Source organism: Hylobates moloch, unplaced genomic scaffold, assembly GCF_009828535.3.
Source record: "Hylobates moloch isolate HMO894 unplaced genomic scaffold, HMol_V3 SCAFFOLD_8, whole genome shotgun sequence".
In the NCBI taxonomy this organism is placed as follows: Eukaryota; Metazoa; Chordata; class Mammalia; order Primates; family Hylobatidae; genus Hylobates; species Hylobates moloch.
The window spans coordinates 8698015-8721994 of NW_026652283.1; the positions used below are offsets into that span (position 1 = coordinate 8698015).

General features: G+C 37.0%; 1 protein-coding gene across 1 annotated transcript in view; it reads right to left on the reverse strand.

The window, feature by feature from the left end:
* LOC116472180 (ovostatin-like) overlaps window positions 1-23980 on the reverse strand; it is a 73892-nt gene that overhangs the window by 36216 nt on the left and 13696 nt on the right. The window contains exons 4-10 of the mRNA XM_058442089.1: window positions 20323-20375; window positions 15353-15373; window positions 14608-14776; window positions 13821-13905; window positions 7152-7269; window positions 3869-3983; window positions 1464-1573 (exon numbers count right to left, since the gene is read on the reverse strand). Of these exons, the coding sequence (XP_058298072.1) occupies window positions 1464-1573; window positions 3869-3983; window positions 7152-7269; window positions 13821-13905; window positions 14608-14776; window positions 15353-15373; window positions 20323-20375 (671 nt within the window). The remainder of the gene's footprint in view (window positions 1-1463; window positions 1574-3868; window positions 3984-7151; window positions 7270-13820; window positions 13906-14607; window positions 14777-15352; window positions 15374-20322; window positions 20376-23980) is intronic.

Below are 23980 nucleotides of genomic sequence, written 5' to 3' on the forward strand. Positions count from 1 at the left end.
TTTTATGCCCTCTATTTTAAAGCCTAAATTTAATAAGAAATATCTAGATATAGAAACTAACATATTATAGAAAATTCTTAGTAAACTAAAAAAGGAAAATTTTTTGACTTGATAAAGTATATCTCACAAAATGCTAGTTACTAGTAGGTTTATGGATTAAGTTTTAAAAAGCATTCCCCAAAATATGCAAAATACACACAGGAAGTCTACTATCATCTCTAATATTCAATTTGGAGATCTTTGCCAATCAAATAAAACAAACTAACTAATAACAAAAACCTTAGAAGATTAAGTTCAGAAAGGAAGCTAAAATATAACATTTTCACACAAATGCTCTTTACACAGAAAACACTTTTAAATAGCACCGAAAAGATACAAGAGACAAATGGGAACCCAAGAAATCATCTTGGGTAACAACAACATAAGAGGGAGGAAATGTAGAATTCTCAAGTCTAGATAAAATTATTTTATATTCAGAAAAAATTTTATATTCTTTGAAGGTATAATATTTCTCAGTTTTATATATTTAGTAACAGAACATGGAAATATATAAAGCAAAAATGTACAAAGCAAAGAGAAAGGTTAGAAAAAAATTATGTTAACATCATCCACTATTCAGTAAGTGAAGTGAACATATATTAAATTTATCTATTTGCCAAAGCTGTATTTCAATCTAAATTTGTTCATTAAATGACTTTTACTGAAATTTGTTTCAACAAGTCCTTTAGGTGATGCTGATGCCAGTTTGAGAACCACTGCTCTCTCTGTAAGATATAAGCCAGGCTACCCACTTTTGTATTTCTTTTTTAGTGTTCTTGTGTCAACTTAAATATTACTTCCTCAGGGAAACTTTCCATGATCATTTAGTCCAGATTTTAGCAAACCTCTTCTGTAAAGTACCATGGTCTCTCTCTCATATATTTTGTTATTTTTAAGATAATCTTTTAAAAATGTTAAAACCACTCGTACTTCACTGGCTGTATCAAGGCAGTCCTCTGTTTGATTTGCCTATGGGCTGTGGTTTGCCAGTTCCTGATATAGAGTAGTTGAATGGTTAGTATTTCACTGACATAGCACCTATCACAACTACAATAATTATTTGTAAAATTATCTGTTTAATGTTTATTATCTCTATTACACTATAAACTCCATAAAGGCAGTGATAAAAGTACCTCTCTACATCACCATTTTATTCCTAATACTGATGTAGACTATATAATTTATTGTCCAAACTTGGACATTTTTAGAGTGAAGTGGGATACTATTAACAGTTACAACTTGATAAAACGTATACACCGGGACAGATCTATGAAAATCAACAGTGTAGGTCACCCTACAGTGCTTAGCACAGAGATTCCTACGTAGTAATTTCTTAGGGAATAGCTGTTGGAAGATTAATTGATAAATGAAAGAACAAATGAATGAATGAATAAGGTATGTAAAAAAATGATTGCTTCTCTTACCTGGCCAAAATAAGGGAGTCCCTGTTTGTAGGACATATCCATATTCTCAAAACTAATCTTCACCACTGATGAGTCTATGTATATGTACTTGGAGCCTGTAAGCTGTACACCTGCAGTCAATTAAGTATTATTGAGAAAATGTCACTTCCAAAAACAGCCAAACAGCGCTTCTGAAAAAAAGCCACAAAAGCTCACCATTCCTTCTAATAGTTTCCCTTCCCTTTCCTAAGCAGTTTTAATATATAGGTACTTCAGATGTCTTTTATAAAGAAAGTGAATCAAGACGGCACAAAATGCTTGTGCCAACTGGTGTTGCTGCTTTTTATAAAATATCCAATTCACTTACCATTTCTTCATGATGGATTAGTAAATGTCGATTTCTCATTATTCCTAAGTGATTGTTTAACAACATTTCTTTTACTCTCTGCTTGCCTAAAACACATGCTTTAATTTATTAATAGTAAGAATTGTAATATATGTGTATTATTAAAAATGGAAATGCTTAAAAAAAAATACAAATTACCAAATATCAGATATCTCCAAGAGAACCAAAATTAGCATTTTAGGCTTTTTCCTACAAGTTCTATTTATATTTATCATTTATATTAATATGTTTGAGATTGTGTGTGTATATGTGTACATGCACACATACACTCAATATGTGCAAATGTATATGTAGTTTTACATGTTTTTTACCATTATTTTAAAAAGTTTTTGTAAAACCTTATAAAAACTTATATTTTTAATTGCTACATTATTTCTCATATAAATATAGACATATGTTATCATGTAGCAAGCCCTTCCTTCCTTCCTTCCTTCCCTCCTTCCTTCCTTTCCTTCCCTTTCTTTCTCTTTCTTTCTTTCTTTTTTCTTTCTCTCTCTTCTTTCTTTTTTCTTTCTTTTTCTTTCTCTCTCTCTTTTTCTTTCTCTCTTTCTCTCTTACTTTTTCTTTTTCTCTCTCTCTTTTTCTTTCTCTCTCTCTTTCTCTCTTTCTTTTTCTTTTTCTTGAGATAGGGTCTCATTCTGTTGCCCAGGCTGGAGTGCAGTGGTGTGATCATGGCTCACTGCAGCCCCAGCCTCCTGGGCTCAAGTGATCCTCCCACCTTAGCCTCCTGAGTAGCTGGGACTATAGCTGCGTGAAACAACACCCAGCTAATTTTTGTATTTTTTGTAGAGACGGGGTCTCACTGTGTTGCCACCGAGGATGGTCTCAAACTCCTAGGCTTAAATAATTCTTCTGCCTCAGCCTCCCCAGGTGCTGGGGTTATAGGTGTGAGCCACTGTGCCTGGCTATTCTTTTATTATTTATTTAGTTCGGTATGACAAATATACTTAATTATCAATTAAATGTTTGTTTAATACTTGAATTTCCTCTGGATGTGACAGATATCTTTAAAACTTTGAAGACTGATATACATACATTAGTAATTCAATATTTCATGAACAGAAATTTTGCTGAAATATCAGTTACATATGCATAAGTTTAAAAGTATTATATTAACAGAAAGTGGTCAGCACAGAAAAAAGCATTTCAAGGAATAAGACTTAACATTCTGTGCTTAAGGAAGAAGGGATATTAGGTCCAGGAGATACAAGAAATTAGTCACTAGAAATATTATCAGGTGGGCGCGGTGGCTCATGCCTGTAATCCCCGCACTTTGGGAGGCCGAGGCGGGAGGATCACCTGAGGTCAGGAGTTTGAGACTAGTCTGGAAAACATGATGAAACCCCGTCTCTCTACTAAAAATGCAAAAACTTAGTCGGGCGTGATGGCGGGCGCCTGTAATCCCAGCTACTTGGGAGGCTGAGGAGGAATAATCGCTTGAACCTGGGAGGCGGAGGTCACAGTGAGTTAAGATTGTGCCACTGCACTCCAGCCTGGGCAACAAGAGTGAAACTCCGAGAAAAAAAAAGAAGGAAGGGAGGAAGGGAGCGAGGGAGGGAGGAAGATTTTCCTGGATGAGATAAAGATTTTTCACTGGATTTATTTTCAGAGGCTTAGTAAAATATTGTCCCCAAACTATTTTACTTCCCATGTTCTAATTCTATACTCATCAAAAAAATTTTATAATCGACAACTACATGTCTCAATTATATTTATCTGTGGAATGATTAAGGAAAAGGAATATGCTTATATCTAAAACCAGATACTCCCATTATAAATCAATAAATTGGCATTCTTACTTCTATTGTAGCCTTATTTGAATGTAATACTTGACCATCCATCAACATGTGTGTGAAAATTTTGGTTGATATATGAAACATTCAGAATTTGAATCAGATGAACCCAATGAAAAGCCCTCAGGGAAAAAATGATTGTATTAACATTGTATGGTTGGCAATCAGGTAACAATTCGAATGAGACAGTGATAGCCATTGGGGTCTGACTTCTTAGAGAGCATTACCTGTTCCCTCTTCTGTAACAAGAGCATGCACTTCGAGCAAACTCCAGTATCCTTCCCGATTTAACTCAAAAGCATCTGTGTTAATAAACTTGGAGACACAGCCATCTTTCCCCAACTGAAAAGAACAATAAAAAAAGTTATATTTTAAAAGAAGACTGTAAGAAATAGCTATAATAGGCCGGGCGCGGTGGCTCACGCTTGTAATCCCAGCACTTTGGGAGGCCGAGGCGGGCGGATCACAAGGTCAGGAGATCGAGACCACGGTGAAACCCCGTCTCTACTAAAAATACAAAAAAATTAGCCGGGCGTGGTGGCGGGCGCCTGTAGTCCCAGCTACTCGGAGAGGCTGAGGCAGGAGAATGGCGTGAACCCGGGAGGCGGAGGTTGCAGTGAGCCGAGATCACGCCTCTGCACTCCAGCCTGGTGACAGAAAAAAAAAAAAAAAAAAAAAAAAAAAAAAGAAATAGCTATAATAGGGAAAATGTGTGACCTCACTGAAGCAACTTTAAGAATATTGTATTACCCAAGTTTTAGTTTTTAAAAATAATCCATTGTGTTTCTATAATTATATTTTCAGTTCATGTATTTACCTATAACTACATTTGAATTTTTAATAAATATTAACTCTTACAATATTGTGTTTTAAAAAACGCTTCATGGTGACATTATTTTGTTATTATACAAGATAATAAACACATCCATCACTAGTCACATGTATTCACACATGATATTTGCAATTTTGGTAACTTCAGCCATATTCTTTTACAGTTTTGAAACTGAGTTTTATATTATTTAGTTACCATGCCTTGGACATTTATGGGACTATTTACACAGCAGTTAGGAACACAGGCTTTACGGTCAAACACCAGAATTTGAACCCTGGCTTTACCACTTATTACTTCATACAAAATGAGATGTTAATAAAGAGCTTGTAGAATTGTATTACATTAGATAATAACTGAAAAGTGTTTAGCACGGGGCCTGGCACTTAGTAAACATTCAGTAGGTAGTAGATTTTTAAATTAGATTCCTTTAAATTTCTCTCAGTGTCAAGTGACAATGTCTCACTAAGTGAACGTTTTAAGGTGTCACAATTAGTAACCAAAATTAAACAGGACGAATTGTCAAACATTTTTAAAGTGTGGGATAAATTGTGCCCATAGGTTCCTGGACTATAATATTTGGGAAAAACTGAGTTCTTGTTCTACTCCTTCATCTTATGATGATATGAGGAAATCTAGTCCTCAAGATGTGGGTGAGATGTCAAAATCATGTGCCACTTCAGGGGGTCCTTTAAACTATAAGAAGGTCTAGAACCATTTCCATAAGCTTAAAGGTCTAGAAAAATTTCCACTATACTAAAGGTGAATAATTAGATAAATTATTTAGTCCACACTCCTGCTTTACAAGTGCATTTGATTATTTTAACTTTTATTTTAGGTTCAAGGGTACCTGTGCAGGTTTGTTATATAGGTAAATTGTGTGTCATGGGGGTTTGGTGTACAGATTATTTCACTATCCAGGTAATGAGCATAGTATCCAATAGGTAGTTTTTTTGATCCTCACCCGTTCCCACCCTACATGTACATTTTAAATTTCCAGATCTCTCAAATCTCCTGAAGGGCATCTATATAATATAGCCGCCTTCGATAATGCATTCTGGGATCTACCTACCCTGTGTACTACTTGGCTTATATTGGTTTAGTCTCTTCTAGAGTGCGCATCTTTAAAGATTATGACTGCTTCATAAAGTGCAAAACCCATGAGGATAGGTACCTGATCTGTCTTGCTCAACAATGGAGCTTCTGAATAAATTATTCTTGCATATTAAAAGACCTCAATATTTATCTGTTTAATGAATTTGTGGAGAAAATTTTGGTATCCCTGTATCCCTAAAGATACAGCCCCACTAGTTATTTAAATATTTATATGATCTTGGTTGGCATGCAGTGGCTCATGCCTGTAATCCCAGCACTTTGGGAGACCAAAGCGGGCAGATCACATGAGATCAGGAGTTCAAGACCAGGCTGGCCAACATGGTGAAACCCCATCTCTACTAAAAATACAAAATTAGCTGGGCGTGGTGGTGCACGCCTGTAGTCCTAGCTTCTTGGGAGGTTGAGGCACGAGAATTGCTTGAACCCGGGAGGCAGAGGTTGCAGTAAGCAAATATCGCGCCACTGCACTCCAGCATGGGAGACACAGCGAGACTGTCTAAAAATATATATGTATTGACATATATTTATGATCTAGTTTTGCTGCACCCATGATCTTGAGCAACGTATTTAACCTCTTTCTGCTTTAATCCACTCATCAGTAAGCGGGTGATAATAGTACCCCCTCATAGGGTACTATTTGTTTTGAGAATCAAATGCACATAAACTGCTTAGCTCAGTGACTGACACACAATAAGCATCCATTAAATGTTAGCAATTATTATTATTATAATTGTTACTATTGTTAGTGTTTATTGTCCAAATTTTTTTTAATTTAAGAATTAGAAGGTTCTTAATTATTTCCAACCTAAAGTATTCTCTAAACAGGATAGGAATATGTGACTCTGTGTGTGTGTGTACGTGTGTGTGTACACACGTGTGTGTGGATAAATGGTATCACACTATAGTATGGGGATTGCAGCTGGCAGTTGTGTATTAGCCAGTAAGATCTGGCATGATTATAGCTGGAAGCCTTGCTACATCCTAGACCAGCCTGTTTGTGTCCATTTTCTGAATGTTGGTTCTCAAACCTTCCAAGTAGATGTTTTAGGAAATTCCTCCTTTGTCAGTTTGGAGAAGCTGATTCTTCTCTTTAGTGGTTAAGAACCTGACTGATAGGGTTCCCATCTGCAGCTCCTGTATACACTTATTTCCAGTGAGAATAGGTTGAGAGGAAAATAATTATGCATCTAATACTCTTGAATACACAGAAACATCATCATATGTCCCTGACTAAATCCACAAAGTATAAAATAAAGAACAGGACATATGTTCCCAGTAAATTGATAGGGTGTAGATTTTTATATGAAACCAAATGCATTTTTAATTGAGAATCGAAATTTACTACTCAGTTTCTGATACTATAATTTGCTTTTTGTCAGTCAATAGAAAATGAAACTTAGCATGACAAAAGAGGAATATGAAGTTTACAAATAGGAATAGAAATATAGAATAAAAGTATATATTTTAACTGTAAAGAGGGAAAGAAGAAGAAAGGAAGGTAAATGGAAGGTGAGGATAAAAGGTTAGTGCAAACCTATTTATAATTTTGCTGATATACCTCTTACCTGAATGGTAAAATTTTTACAGAGTGAACTGATAAGATGAGCACATGAATGATACGCAGTAGATTCTCTGCACACACTAAGTTGGACCTTCCCGTCCACAGGTTCACCATAGGTATAGCTAATAGAAGAATATAACAACACAATTACAGAGGTCAAGGTCATTTTTAATCTGTATAGGGTTTTGAAACCTTTATTTAGTAGCTGAAACCAGCACTGTAACAACATTTAAATAGCTAGTTACAGTAAATTTTATTTTCTGGAGGAAATCTAAAACAATGGTACTGACTAAAATTGAGTCGAATGCTTTAGGCAAAGATATATTTTAATTAAAAAGGTTGAAATAGGCATGTAGAAGTCATATATCTAAGTCACTAAAATACAATGTAAACAAAAAAACTAATAGTAAAGAAAAAATACATTAGTCATTATTTCATTAAAAATAATATTTTTTGCATACTGATAGCAATGGAGTATTGAAAAACAAAAAAATAGAATAAAATAAAATAAAATTTTGCTTCTTTTAGTTTTTTTGTTTTTAAACTGCTATTATGAGCAAATTTTATGGTTTTTACTTTTAAAATGTAAATTTTATTTATTTATTTTTTATAAATGTCATTTTAAGCCATCAGATTTTGGGGTAATTTCTTTTTTTTGTTTGTTTTGTTTTTTGTTTTGGAAAGGAAGAAGTAAAACTGTTTATTTTTTTCTTTATTATACTTTAAGTTCTGGGATACATGTGCAGAATGTGCAGGTTTGTTACATAGGTATATATGTGCTATGGTGGTTTGCTGCACCCATCAACCCGTCATCTACATTAGGTATTTCTTTTAATGCTATCCCTCCCCTTGCCCCCAACCCCCGACAGGCCCTGGTGTGTGATGTTGCCCTCCCTGTGCCCATATGGTCTCATTGTTCAACTCCTACTTCGAAGAGAGAACATGTGGTGTTTGGTTTTCTGTTCCTGTGTTAGTTTGCAGCTAATGATGGTTTCCAGTTTCATGCATGTCCCTGCAAAGGACATGAACTCATTCTTTCTTATGGCTGCATAGTATTCCATGGTGTATATGTGCCACATTTTCTTTATCCAGTCTAACATTGATGGTCATTTGGGTTGGTTCCAAGTCTTTGTTATTGTGAATAGTGCTCCAATAAATGTACGTGTGCAGGTGTCTTTATAGTAGAATGATTTATAATCCTTTGGGTATATACCCAATAATGCAATTGCTGGGTCAAATGGTATTTCTGGTTCTAGATCTTTGAGGAATGGCCACACTGTCTTCCACAGTGGTTGAACTAATTTAGACTCCCACCAACAGTGTAAAAGTGTTCCTATTTCTCCACATCCTCTCCAGCATCTGTTGTTTCCTGACTTTTTAATGATTGCCATTTTAACTGGCATGAGATGGTATCTCATTGTGGTTTTGATTTGGATTTCTCTAATGACGAGTGATGATGAGCTTTTTTTCACATGTTTGTTGGCTGCATAAATGTCTTCTTTTAAGAAGTGCCTGTTCATACCCTTTGCCCACTTTTTGATGGGGTTGTCTGCCTTTTCTTGTAAATTTGTTTAAGTTCCTTATAGATTCTGGATATTAGCCCTTTGTAAGATGGATAGATTGCAAAATTTTTCTCCCATTCTGTAGGTTGCCTGTTCACTCTGATGATAGTTTCTTTTGCTGTGCAGAAGCTCTTTAGTTTAATTAGATCCCATTTGTCAATTTTGGCTTTTGTTGCAATTGCTTTTGGTGTTTTAGTCATGAAGTATTTGCTCATGCCTATGTCCTGAATGGTATTGCCTAGGTTTTGTTCCAGGGTTTTTATGGTTTTAGGTCTAACATTTAAATCTTTAATCCATCTTGAGTTAATTTTTGTATAAGGTGTAAGGAAGGGGTCCAGTTCCAGTTTTCTGCATATGGCTGGCCAGTTTTCCCAGCACCATTTATTAAATAGGGAATCCTGTCCCCATTACTTGTTTTCATCAGGTTTGTCAAAGATCAAATGGTTGTAGATGTGTGGTGTTATTTCTGAGGCCACTGCTCTGTTCCATTGGTCTATATATCTGTTTTGGTACCAGTACCATGCTGTTTTGGTTACTATAGCCTTGTGGTATAGTTTGAAGTCAGGTAGCATGATGCATGATGTCTCCAGCTTTGTTGATTGTTTGTTTGTTTGTTTGTTTGTTTTTTTCTGAGATAGGGTCTCGCTCTGTTGCCAGGCTGGAGTGCAGTGGTGCAATCTCGGCTCACTGCAACCTCCGCCTCCCAAGTTTAAGCGATTCTCCTGCCTCAGCCTCCCAAGTAGCTGGGACTACAGGCACGTGCCACCAAGCCCAGCTAATTTTTGCATTTTTAGTAGAGACAGGGTTTCACAATGTTGGCCAGGATAATCTCAAACTCTTGACCTCAGGTGATCCACCCACCTCAGCCTCCCAAAGTACCAGGATTACAGGTGTGAGCCACGTCACCTGGCCCTCTAGCTTTGTTCTTTTTGCTTAGGAATGTCTTGGCCATACAGCTCTTTTTTAGTTCCATATAAAATTTAAAGTAGCTTTTTTCTAATTCTGTGAAGAAAGTCAATATTAGCTTGATGGGAATAGCTTTGGATCTATTAAGTTACTTTGGGCAGTATGGCCACTTTCACGATGTTGATTCTTCCTATCCATGAGCATGGAATGTCTTTCCATTTGTTTGTGTCCTCTCTTATTTCCTTGAGCAGTGGTTTGTAGTTCTCCTTGAAGAGGTCATTCGCATCCCTTGTAAGTTGGATTCCTAGGTATTTTATTCTCTTTGTAGAAATTGTGAATGGGAGTTCGCTCATTATTTGGCTCTCTGTTTGTCTGTTATTGGTGTATAGGAATGCTTGTGATTTTTGCACACTGATTTTGTATCCTGAGACTTTGCTAAAGTTGCTTATCAGCTTAAGGAGTTTTTGGGCTGAGATGATGGGGTTTTCTAAATATACAATCATGTCATCTGCAAACAGAGACAATTTGACTTCCTCTTTTCCTAACTGAATACCCTTTATTCAGGGCAATCAGGCAGGAGAAAGAAATAAAGGGTATTCAATTAGGAAATGAGGAAGTCAAATTGTCTCCGTTTGCAGATGACATGACTGTATATCTAGAAAACCCCATCGTCTCAGCCCAAAATCTCCTTAAGCTGATAAGCAACTTCAGCAAAGTATCAGGATACAAAATCAGTGTGCAAAAATCACAAGCATTCCTATACACCAATAACAGACAAACAGAGAGCCAAATCATGAGTGAACTCCCATTCACAACTGATTCAAAGAGAATAAAATACCTAGGAATCCAACTTACAAGGGATGTGAAGGACCTCTTCAAGGAGAACTACAAACCACTGCTCAACGAAATAAAAGAGGATACAAACAAATGGAAGAACATTCCATGCTCATGGGTAGGAAGAATCAATATTGGGAAAATGGCCATACTGCCCAAGGTAATTTATAGATTCAGTGCCATCCCCATCAAGCTACCAATGACTTTCTTCACAGAATTGGAAAAAACTACCTTAAAGTTCACATGGAACCAAAAAAGAGCCCGCATTGCCAAGACAATCCAAAGCCAAAAGAACAAAGCTGGAGGCATCACACTACCTGACTTCAAACTATACTACAAGACTACAGTAACCAAAACAGCATGGTACTGCTACCAAAACAGAGATACAGACCAATGGAACAGAACAGAGCCCTCAGAAATAATACCACACATCTATAACCATCTGATCTTTGACAAACCTGACAAAAACAAGAAATGGGGAAAGGATTCCCTATTTCATAAATGGTGCTGGGAAAACTGGCTAGCCATATGTAGAAAGTTGAAACTGGATCCCTTCCTTACACCTTATACAAAAATTATTTCAAGACGGATTAAAGGCTTAAATGTTAGACCTAAAACCATAAAAACCCTAGAATAAAACCTAGGCAATACCATTCAGGACATAGGCATGGGTAAGGACTGCACAACTAAAACATCAAAAGCAATGGCAACAAAAGCCAAAATTGACAAATGGGATCTAATTAAACTAAAGAGCTTCTGCACAGCAAAAGAAACTACCATCAGAGTGAACAGGCAATCTACAGAATGGGAGAAAATTTTTACAATCTACCCATCTGACAAAGGACTAATAATATCTAGAATCTACAAAGAACTTAAACAAATTTACAATAAAAAGCAAACAACCCCATCAAAAAGTGGGCAAAGGATATGAAAAGACACTTCTCAAAAGAAAACATTTAAGCAGCCAACAGACACATGAAAAAATGCTCATCATCACTGACCATCAGAGAAATGAAAATCAAAACCACAATGAGATACCATCTCACACCAGTTAGAATGGCAACCATTAAAAAGTCAGGAAACAACAGGTGCTGGAGAGGATGTGGAGAAATAGGAACATTTTTACACTGTTGGTGGGACTGTAAATTAGTTCAACCACTGTGGAAGACAGTGTGGCGACTCCTCAAGGATCTAGAACTAGAAATACCATTTGACCCAGCCAAGCCATTATTGGCTATATACCCAAAGGATTATAAATCATGCTGCTATAAAGACACATGCACACGTATGTTTATTGTGGCACTATTCACAATAGCAAAGACTTGGAACCAACCCAAATGTCCATCAATGATAGATGGACATATACACCATGGAATACTATGCAGCCATAAAAATGGATGAGTTCATGTCCTTTGTAGGGACAGGGAGGAAGCTGGAAACCATCATTCTCAGCAAACTATCCCAAGGACAGAAAACCAAACACCGCATGTTCTCACCCATAGGTGGGAATTGAACAGTGAGAACACTTGGACACCGGGTGGGGAACATCCCACACTGGGGCCTGTTGTGGGGTGGGGGGAGTGGGGAGGGTTAGCATTAGGAGATATACCTAATGTAAATGATGAGTTAATGGGTGCAGCACAGCAACATGGCACATGTATACATATGTAACAAACCTGCACATTGTGCACATGTATCCTAGAACTTAAAGTGTAATAAAAAAAATTTTAAATAGATAGAAAGCACAGAGAACAAAATTGCTTGTAAGGAATATCAGTAGATTCCTCTGGGCTACGTTTTATGACAGTTTCTCAATTTCGTCTTCCAAATTACTAATGCTCTCTTAAGCATCATCTATCCTTCTAGTCAGCCTTTCTACACATATATTTTTAAATTAATAATATGCTTAATTCCAAGGTCTTTAATTATTTTTAAAGTTACACTATTGACTCATATCTGAGTACATAAATTTTACTTACTTCTAAATTTTTTTCTGATTGATGTCCAGCAGTTTTCTCAGGTATATATTGCTCTTTGTTTTTGTTTGTTTAATACCTTGATTTTAAGTCATTAGAATCTTCAACCATTTAGTGATTCATGCTTGTGTTTTGGGATTCCCAGCTGGCTTGTCCTAGAGTGCTTTATTTTGCTTATGCAATACTTCTCCAGTAAAAATGACACAGGAGCGAACACACAGCCACTGTGACAGGGAAGTACCTAGACATTTGGGCTTTGGGGATTTCTGTTACTCAGGGGATTTTCCAGCAATGCTGGCAATTCCCTGCCTCTATGACCTAACTACAATGAGACTTTTCAGTCTCTGCCTTTTCTGTATTCTCCCACTCCAACTCTGGAGGTGAAGCACAAGGTAGTGACATCAAAAAGTTAGCCATGCTTCTACTCGACTCTTAAAGACTTCCAGCCTAAAGTACACACAAGAAGGAGGGCAGGCAAAGCTTTCACTTTAACGTTTGGCATGGAATTTTAGATTACTGTAATGAAGCTCTCCTAATAACTAGAAATTACCAGGTCACTTTTTATTTTTAATTATGCAAAATTAAAAGGAAAACTAGTACACATGAGTCAGGGAAAGAATGACTCCTCACATCAGGTCTGAGGAGACAAAGTTTTATGTTTGCACCCTGGCTCTCTTTGCTGGTTATATAAACTCTATGAATGTTGCTTAACTTAGTGACAAGAAGAGGGGAAAACAACCTGATCTGCTTCACTGCTACTCCCGCCACACACTAATCCTCACCATTTGCCCCTAAGTCCCTGTCTGCCCTTAGTATCTTCCACACTGTGCCCCGCCATTACCCTAGAGCCACTTGTAACTCTTATAGCAGTTTTCTCTGTGATACATCTTGAGCTTCAGTTTTCTTTTATAATCATGTAATACATAAAGATTGAATTGAGAAATCATCATAAACAGAAGATATTGTCCGATGGAAATTTCTGGGAGATGGAATGTTCTATGTTTTATGTCTATGCTCTCCAATTCAATGGCCACTAGTCACATGTGACAGCTTGTAATGTGGCTAACACAACTGAATATTTAGCTTTAATTAAAACTTAAATAACCACATGTGGTCAGTGGCTACTGTATTGGCTGGTGCAAAACAATATGTTATCTTATGATGTAAGAAACATAGTAGTCAGTTGTCTTGAACTGTTACATAAAACCACGTGTCATAACATGCATTAAAAGAATTATAGATGCATGGAAGAATTCATAAAATCAGCAAAATAATTTCACACCTTCTTTTTCCCTTACCTTCTACACATTTATATTTTACTTCTTTTTAGCCATCTATCCCATTCTAATATCTTTCTATGAATACATTATTCTATTGTGTACAATTTCAACTTACAAGGCGCAGACATTCACTTTGAATTCAGAGTCCACAACTAAGATATTTTCTGGTGCATCCACAGTCATTTGAAATTTGGGTAACACTGCCAGTAAAAAATAAAATATATATATATTATATTATAATGTATATATTATATATTATTAACAGAACTATTATTAACATAAATACATATTAACATAAATACATTCATACAAAACAATTGTTTCTCCTTTACAAACCATCGGCCTTTGCTTATGTTTGCCATTAATAAACAGTGTGAGGAGGACACTGAAGTGCCTAAGACCGGATTTTGGAATTGGATAGAAAAATGCATATTTTGAATTCCAAATTGATCACTTTTCAGGTGTTGAACTTGGGAAAGTGTTTCTCAATATCTTCCTCTTTAAAATAGTAATAATGATACTATAATAGAAATTTTATGAAGATTTTAGGAGAAAATATAAAGGGACTAATGGCTAACATGTGACTAATGTTAATTCCATTCTTCTCATAAGAAGTGCATTACATCCCAGAAACTATCATATAAAATAGAATCCAGATACTACAAGAGGAAAACAGAAGACATAGACTAGGTTAACAGAGAATTGCAGGAAGATTATGGGCTGAACTAGGAGATAAAAATCAGAGTAGATGGAGGACCCTAAAATAGTAACAGAGGACAAGGAAAGAGGAAAGGAAGAGATACTCACTTGAGAATTCGTTATTTAATAATCCTGCCCTTGCAAAATTGGAAAGGTTTTGTAATTTTTTATTAATAGGTAATATGTTCATCGCTATTATTTACCATATTCTTCCACAGAGAAGGAGCGATATGTTTTCTTCTCATTGAGCATCTCCACGGTGATTTCATACCATCCGAGGATGGGCTCTGAGATTAACTGGAAGGAGAGTTGTAGAATCCCTCCCACAGACTCCTCGTTCACCCACTGTTGTATTCGATTGCCTTCTGGATCCTGAGAATAAGAAAGTACATTTTGTTGCATGCTGGGTGCTTTTATTCATTATAAAATTTCAGCAAGGTGTTTCCTACTTAGGATTCTAATTTACTTAGGATTCAAAACATGAGTGTGTTCTCACATTCCCCAAGGAGAATTGGTTACTCTCCTATCTGGGGTCACAGTAACATAGATGCATATTATAGCACTTAGTATATTTTAAAGCTCACTGTGATTTTTTTTACATTTATTTTCTGTGTTAATCTCTGATTTCTTAAGGGTGAGCCATATTTTATACCCAGTGCATAAAAAATTAAGTATACATTTACATACATTCAATAACTAAGCATTAAATTAAACACAATCATACTAGCCTATATTGTTATTGGCTATATTAATGGGTGCATGCTAATATGAATCACATGGTGGTGGAGGCAGAAACCTGTTTCTGTCCTCTTGAAGCTGTCTACATGAAATTAATAATTCTGTGACAATTTAAGTAGACAATCTTCATGTGAGCTGCCTTTTGGTTTTGAGCTTTGGAGAGATGTTCAAAAAATAAGAAAAGAATTCTTCAACTAGCAGTTATCTTACCTGAAGGGTGATCACTGGATACTGAAATAAAAATAAAAATAATGTCAATATGTAAACTCAAGGGTTTTTTTCTAGATGAGTGAAGAGGTTAATTATAAATCTATTATTAAGCAAAGAAACAGAAACACATTTAGGACAACCCAAACAAATATTGATTTCTGACTGAAAGTTTGAATATCTATTGATTATATTGAAACTCATCTGCCTAGTTTTCAAGAATTTTCATTTACTTCTCTCTCTTTTACAACACACACCCTACAGTCTCAGTAAGCAACCCTGCCCTTGGGTCTCTCCAATATAATAAAAAAGCCCTCTTAGATGAATAATAACTTCCTTATTGACAAATTTGTGGTCAGTCTTCACTCTGACAGTTGCAATGTTTTACACTGCTGGTTGCCTCTTTTTGAAATGCTTCAATTTTGATTTCTGTATCTAGCACCAATTTTTTTGTCTTAGATTTTTGACCATTCCTATCTTCCACCATTTCCTTATCAGACAAGTAAATAAACGTAGACATTTGCCCAAGTTTCTCTTGCCGAGTCTTCTCTCCTTCCTTCTCCTTCTACCTCTTTGTATCTCCTCTCAATTCTCTCCAGTGTTTACCACTCTTCCCCCCGCTAAACCTACAGAGTCAACAGTTTGATTTTCATCTCTTAGTGCTTTCTCTCAGGACCTTAAAACTAACAAGTTGAAATTAAAGACTCCTAGGCCAGAAGCCCTCATGTGAATAGGCTGATGAAAATTTTAAAAATGAGTACGTGGGGTCCTTTGCCCACTCCCCAAGTTGCTAAGTGCTCCTTCCCACTAATTGCAGCATTCATTCACTAATAAAACATAATGTGTCTGGAGACAGGAACAGGATTCATAAACCTTGTCCAGAATTCTTGGAACTGAGAAATGTAACCGTTGAATTAAGGGCCCCACTTGTTATTCTAGTTATTCTAAATTCATGGAATTGAATCTTGATGAAATATTGAGATGGTATTGAAGAAAGCTACTGCTGCATCATTAACTCAAGCATTAAGAGAGAGGTAGAGCTTCTCATGAGATTTTCTCATAGGAAGAAAATGAAGAATATATTGCCCAAAGGTGCCATGGGAAGACATTAACCATTTGGATGAGATTCTAATAATGAGAAATGAACCTAGAGTACTATCCCTTTTTGTTTGCTATTTGTAATACTTCCAATGCAGATGGCTTCAACTGTGTTCAACAAATTTAGTTTTTATTACTTAATTTGTCTTTTTTTTTATTTTTTTTTTTAAACTGAGCTTGGTCTATTTCAAAAAACTAGTGAACAAGAACCTAGTAAAATCACATTTTCATTGTTCTAAGCTGCTTGATTTTTCTCTTAAAACAATTATTAAAATGAGGCTGATTCTGCTCTAGTCACTAATGACTGTCTGCACTAAATCTTGTATAAACCAGCCAAGAACCAATACAACAACTCCTTCACGACCCCTTTTGGTTCATACTATCTCTCCCTGTTCATACACAGGGCCTCTTTTTAGAGGACAAGTAGTTCCAGGTCTTACGATCAGTTTAAAGAAAGATCTGAAACTTCTTAATGCAAATGAAACTTTCTGGAAAAAATATGTTTGAATATTCTACAAAACACTGACCTAAAGGAAAAGAGAGGCACCATCAGTAATGAAATTGCAGAAAATGAAAGAAAAGACTGATGTAAGATTTGGGCAGAAGAAACTAGGTATATGCTCTATATCTTGGCTCATTTGATAATGAGCTCAGTTGCATCATTACTATATTTTTATTATGTAGTCAAATTTATTATGAATGCCCAAATCTCATAGGCCAGTCATGCATTGAATCTATTTATTTAAATGGAATACTGAGCCGGATAATGTCCAACAATTAGAAACACTGGCTTGGAAAGATAAAACCACATAGTCTCTTAGCTGCCATCATTTTTGGAAATGCTACATCAATTTCCATCTGTATACATAAGCACATGCAGTTTGTTGTGCCATGGAAACTCCTTGCCATAAACATTTGGTACAAATGATCTTATCTATGACCCATATTTGAAGGAACAGTCCATTATTCCTGTTCTTATGCAAACATAGTTATTACTAAAGCAGGGAGTTGGATAATAATATTTGGCCTAATTGACAATAATAAGTCAACAATGGGGGGGTGAGAACTAATAAGGGAGTTACGATAATGTTGCAGCTGCTTTGATTTTCAAGAAGCCCTTTACTTCCCCATGGTGCTTCCAATCAAGGATGATTGTCAAAGGATTGCAGTAGAAATTCTCACTGCTTTGGTTAAATAGAGGAGTTGCATTCTTAGAAACAGAAGCTTCAACCATGAACCAAGGAGAACAGGAAGCACATGCTATCTTATGGAAGTGATTTCAGATTTAGATTAATACAAGGTCTTTGGGGCACTAACAATTAGATTCCTGCTCTGGAAATTAAAATTAAGCAACAATCTAGTGAATGTAGCATAACTATAGAAGATGGGGAAAGGAGGTGGATTAAAAGTGACGATGTCTTACGGATGAAGTACAATTTAGGGGGAGGAAAAGGCAGTAACAGAGAAACCATCTGCACAGCTTCTGTAAGCTTAAGAAGCTTCTTCGTAACTGCACTCAGTTGATAGATTGACCTGAGAGACCACAAAAGAATGCTTAGTTCTAACAGGTTTCTAAACTACATGAAATGAAATCTTTCAAGTATCCTGTTGTAAAGACTTCAGTCTTTTCCAGGTCATGATTCGTTGTCTTTTGACAGTTTTCACTGTGAATCACCTTTGTTCGCAGATTGTCTCTAGCGAGATTGTAGACTTCTGCTGAAATACTGTCTTAGACTACCATCACCATGTTCCCGCTATGTATTTAGTTCCTTACCTGCACATCAGTATCTATGAAGTAACTTCTCTGAATTTTCCATTAGGGAAAGTGAGGCAGCGTCACTTTCCCTAATGGGTAGCAACACTTCCCCCTTTACTATCCCTGTGTAAATAAAGAACAATATCTGGAAAAATTGGAAGGGGTCCTGGAACACATCCCCAGTCAAGTTATTTCTCTGCTCTACACACAAACTGCTCCTCTATGACCAACCGTAATTCAAGTGCCTTCACAACATGGCACCAAGTCTCCTTTCCAAATCGTTTTTCAACATGACTTTTTTTTTTCTTTTTTTTTTTGAGATGGAGTCTCGCTCTGTCACCCAGGCTGGAGTACAGTGGCGCAATCTCGGCTCACTGCAAGCTCCACCTCCCGGGTTCACGCCACTCTCCTGCCCCAGCCCGAATAGCTGGGACTACAGGTGGCCGCCACCATGCCCAGGTAATTTTTTGTGTGTTTAGTAGAGATGAGGTTTCACCGTGTTAGCCAGGATGGTCTCGATCTCCTGACCTCGTGATCTGCCTGCCTTGGCCTCCCAAAGTGCTGGGATTACAGGCGTGAGCCACTGCGCCCAGCCCTTCAACATGACTTTCTATATTTGTTATAAGTTTCAGCAAAGCTGGGTTACGACTATTCCCTAAATCCTCTTGATTGTCTACCCACATGCCTTCACTAACATTTTCTCTCTGCCTATAGTATCTTCTAGGCCTAATTTATACATTTGGTAATCTCTGTTCCCTAACGAGTGTCTTGATTTCACCTACCCCGTGACATCTGTATCAGGCATGGCCAATGCTTCCCCCTTAGATCCCTTTTTCTGGTTCTTTCCAACCACCCCCAGCTCCATTGTGTTTTACTTCTAACAGCTTTCACCTGTGAACTTTTTGAGAGGCCTGTTTTGGAGCCTCCTGGCAAGTTCCGAGGGGTTTACTCCTATGTCGGGTGGTGCCCAGAGCCAATAACTGCCTGATGCTGGAGTACAAAAGCCCTGCTTTGGTTCCTAAAGTGGAACAAACTCTGAAGTGTAATTTATGCTCCGGAGCTTCCTGCCAGTCAGGCTGAAGACTGCCCAAAATCAGTTGATTGCACCCATGCTTGGCTTCCTCCCCTCCCCTGTCCTGCTTCTCTCCACTCTCTTATTGGTTTCTCCCAGCAGCACTTTCTTAATAATTCAGTTGTCCGTTTTTCCCTCTCTCAGAATCTAATTCTGGAGAAGCTGATCTAAGATAATACCTCTCCTGGTAACTCCAAATGCGAAGCAGCCATAATGCTTTCATTCACTGGTTATGTAATTCACTCATTCAGTCATTATAAAGTATTATTTTGGCTTGGCTCACTGGTTCATGCCTGTAATGTCAGCACTTTAGGAGGCCAAGGCAAGAGAACTGCTTGAGGTCAGGAGTTTGAGAACAGCCTGGGCAACATAGCAAAACCCCATCTCCACAAAAAGTAAAAAAAATTAGCTGGGCATGATGGTGCTGCCAGTAGTCCAAGCTACTTGGGGGGCTGGGACAGGAGGATCGCTTGAGCCCAGAAGTTAATGCTGGTGAGTTATAATCGCACCAAGCACTCGAGTCTGGGCAACAGAGCAAGACTCCATCTCTAAAATACATAAATAAATAAAACATTCACTCTATATAACATTACTCATTCACTCAATACATAATTTAATAATGGTATAATATTACTAGCCTACTATCTGCTGTATCCTATTCTTCCAGATGTCAGGAATATAGTCATGCATGTTGCTTCATTTGTATTCTTCTCCAACAACCTCTGTTCTAATGTAATCATTCTGGGGACAGCAAGAGTATCTTCTGTATCTTTGGGTCTCTGCTTACCTAGCACAGTGCTTTTATAAGTGGTAAGGATTCAGTAAATTACAGACTTTTATTTGTTAGTAGGAAATATGTTTAATTGTGTTGACCACAGAGAGACAGAGTGAGGAAAAAGAAAAAAGGAAAAAGTTTGATGGCAAGGGAGGAATGCATAGGCTAATAAGAATGTAAAACCAATAACTAAGACTGGCCTGCCTCATTTTCATGGATTAATTTTAAGAAGCAAAACCATGCACAAATACCTATTTCTAGCTATAACTTACCATTTCATCAACTGGTTTCAAATGATCGTCCAGAGACACAACTCGAAACATCACTGAAGAAAGAAAGAAAGATGATGTAAAGAAAGTATTTAACTTTTGTGTCATCACAGCTTTCTTCCTACATTGATTAACTTAGGTGAGTCAAAAAGCACTAGGTTACTACCATGTGTGATGAGGAGTTCCATGCACATCTTATGTAATACATATTGGATCCTGGGGTTATCAGGTTGAGCTTATTAAGTTAATACTGCCAAGAAAGGGTTCAGTAAAAGAACTTCTTGTCTTTCTTTTGTACTTCTATCCCTTCCTTCTCTTTCTCCTCTTATGCATTCTCACAACATATGCTCAGGCTGCCTAATGACTTCATTAAAGAAATGAAAGACAGAGGAGGCAGGTCACTTAACTGTTAGTACCATTCCTCACAGAGATTGCATGCATACTTATTCAGGATGTGCCTTTTCTGTGTATCCTTCAACAACGAATACCCTTATTCCCTTAACCCGCAGTGGAAGCACCTGCAATTAGCTATATTCTCCCACTCTCACATTCTTATCCATCTGTGTCCTGTCCCCGAGTTGGTTCTCAGCCTGATGGACCTTGTCAAACTCATGTTACTATCCAGTCAGTAAAATTCATTCTCTTTTGAAGATGTTTCTCTCTGCCCCTATTTCTCTCACAAAACACTCGATTTCTTTTTTGCTCTGAGGTTGCCTCTCTCCCTCTAGGTGTCTATAGTGGAGACCTCTCATCTTCCACATGGCTTGAGAAGGGAAATAAGTAACTTCCTAATTCACAACTCCAACAAAACATTTTTCTCTTGCATTTTAATTCAAAAGAGAGAAATTATTATTTTAGATGCCACTAGTTTCAGAAAATTTATTCCTGTTGATGTCATCTAATGACTTTCTGGTTGCTGTCATAGAATGTCACCTGGCTAATGGTCTTCCTTTCTACTGCTTAGCTGTCATGGGAAATTTTGACATGCTTTAAGGGAAATGAAGATTCATGCCAAAATTGGTATTGGTCATCATACCAGAGCTATTGTATTTTGGAAAAAATGTCAATTGTTGATGACAAGACTCTATGTTTTCATCTGTCTATATATACTTTCTCTTTGTGTTTTCAGGTTCATTTAGAGTTCAACTTTGTTAATCTTATTCTTCCAGATTATTGACCTCTCCTGGCTTCAATCCATTTATTCACACATTAATTTTTAAAGTCTTTATTTGATAAACTATTTCATAATTATATTCATATGTATGTGCGGGTATGGGTGTCAAATTCTGAATTTTTTTTTTTTTTTTTAAAGACTTGCTGTTTGGCTATCACAGGATTCATAAGATTGGCTGAGAAATGCTGATCCCATCATATCGCATGGTTTAAATGTGATCTCTACATTGATGGTTCTTCATTCACATCTTCAGCCGTTTCTTTTTTCTTTCTTTTTTTCTTTTTTGAGACAGAGTCTCACTCTTGTCACTCAGATTGCAGTGCAGTGGCGCAATCTTGGTTCACTGCAGCCTCGACTTCCCAAGCTCAGGTGATCCTCCCACCTCAGCCTTCCAAGTAGCTACAACTACTTGCCCCACCACACCTGGCTAACTTTTTTGTATTTTTAGTAGAGATGGGGTTTCGCCATGTTGCCCAGGCTTATCTTGAACTCTTGGGCTCAAGTAATCTGCCTGCCTTGGTTTCCCAAAGTGCTAGGACTACAGGCGTGAGCAACTGCGCCTGGCCCTGCCCTTTCTTCTTACCTAAAGTTTCATAAATATACTGCTTCCTACTTGACATATCTGCCTGAATATTTAAAAGATATCTCATCCTTAGTGTGCCCAAAAATGTAATCCTGATTTATTTCCTCTTGCCCTACACTTCCTTATTTTAGTAAATGACAATTCTGTCCAAGTGTTTAGGCTAGAAATTTTGGACTCATTCTTATTCCCTCATTCTCATTCCCTCTTTATATTACACTGTACATCAAAACATACCTTAAAGATATTATCTGCTATTCCTCTTGCCCAGAATGATTTTCCCCACCCATGGTAGACATCCTCACTTCATTCGGGTCTCTGCTTAATTATCTTAAAACATTTTTTCCCTCTAGTTCTAGTCTTTTCACCTACTTTGTTAGCTCTGTCATTTAAAAATTGAATTCTGGCCAGGCGCGGTGGCTCACGCCTGTAATCCCAGCACTTTGGGAGGCTGAGGCAGGCAGATCACAAGGTCAGAAGTTCGAGACCAGCCTGGCCAACATGGTGAAACCCCTTTTCTAATAACAAAATACAAAAAAATTAGATGGGCCTGGTGGCACACACCTGTGATTCCAGCTACTCAGGAGGCTGAGGCGGGAGAATTGCTTGAACCCGGGAGGTGGAGGTTGCTGTGAGCCGAGATTGCCCCACTGCACTCCAGCCTAGGTGACAAAGTGAGACTCCTTTTCAAAAAACAAACAAACAAACAAAAAAAGATTTCTCTTTAACTCCAAAACTGCCCTGTCTTTGTTCAAGATGTAATCATCTTTTATTCGGACTCTCACAATTGTTACTAACTGGATCACTGCCATTTGTGTTGCCATAACCTAGCTAATCTTTCTATGGTTATCAGAGCTACTTTCTGAAGACTAAATCTTATCTTGAATCTTCTCTGATGAACACCTCACATTGCACAAAAGTCAGTGTCTTCATAACTTAACGTGTAGCAAGTCACACATTACTTTTTGTGAAGTTCTGACCTGGCCTTCTACTGCAGCCTCCTTTCCAGCCATTCCCACCAAGCCCCCTAACCTGAAGCTATACAGTACCCCTTACCCGCAGTAATTTCATCATGAGTACTGACTTTACTTCTGTCATGGTTATTTCTATAATAGCCCTTTCCTTCTCACACAGAGGGGCTGCTTTCCCTTCTACCCTGACATTGGAAGCTTGAATAGCCCTTCTTTAATTCTCCCAAAAACAACTAGAATCTGTTTTGCTGAAGACTTTGTATATCAGTCAAGTACCTTATCCCTTCTTTCTCTAAATGCATTTCTAAATAGCCTCTTTGATATACTTATTTTTTAATGACTGAAGAATTAGTCACTTTCTATTTTATCTGTTTACTATACTTTTTCATATTTTGTTCATGCCACTATATAGCAGTTAATATATTGCATTATAAATACGTGAACTTCCCTGGTCAGTTTCTCGTTTATAAATTTTGTATTACTCTTCACTTTTATATTGCTACAGTGTATCAGATTATCCAGGGTTCAATATCCACATAGCAAGGGTTGAGGAAGTTGTAAATCAAATGGACTTTTAAACCATATTAAAATATGAAGATTGTACCCCATGTTTTACTATCATATAATCTACTGTTTATTTGAAGGGCAGATTTTTATGGAATTAAGAATAAATGCCTCCTAAAATGTCAAATAGTTTAGGTAGTATTTTAATTCATGGTAGTTTAATGTAAAATAACCTGTGCTCATTAAAGAAAATTAAGAGAAATTCCCTGAGATAGAAACAAGTTGAACTATAAATCAATTACACACGCAAATCTAAAAACATGCTATTCATGGCTTGTGTGTTTGCATCTGTATGTGGATATTCCATGTAGAATGTCTTTAAAGATAATATATTTTCCCTAATTTAAAAAACTAACACAAGCTACAATAGGT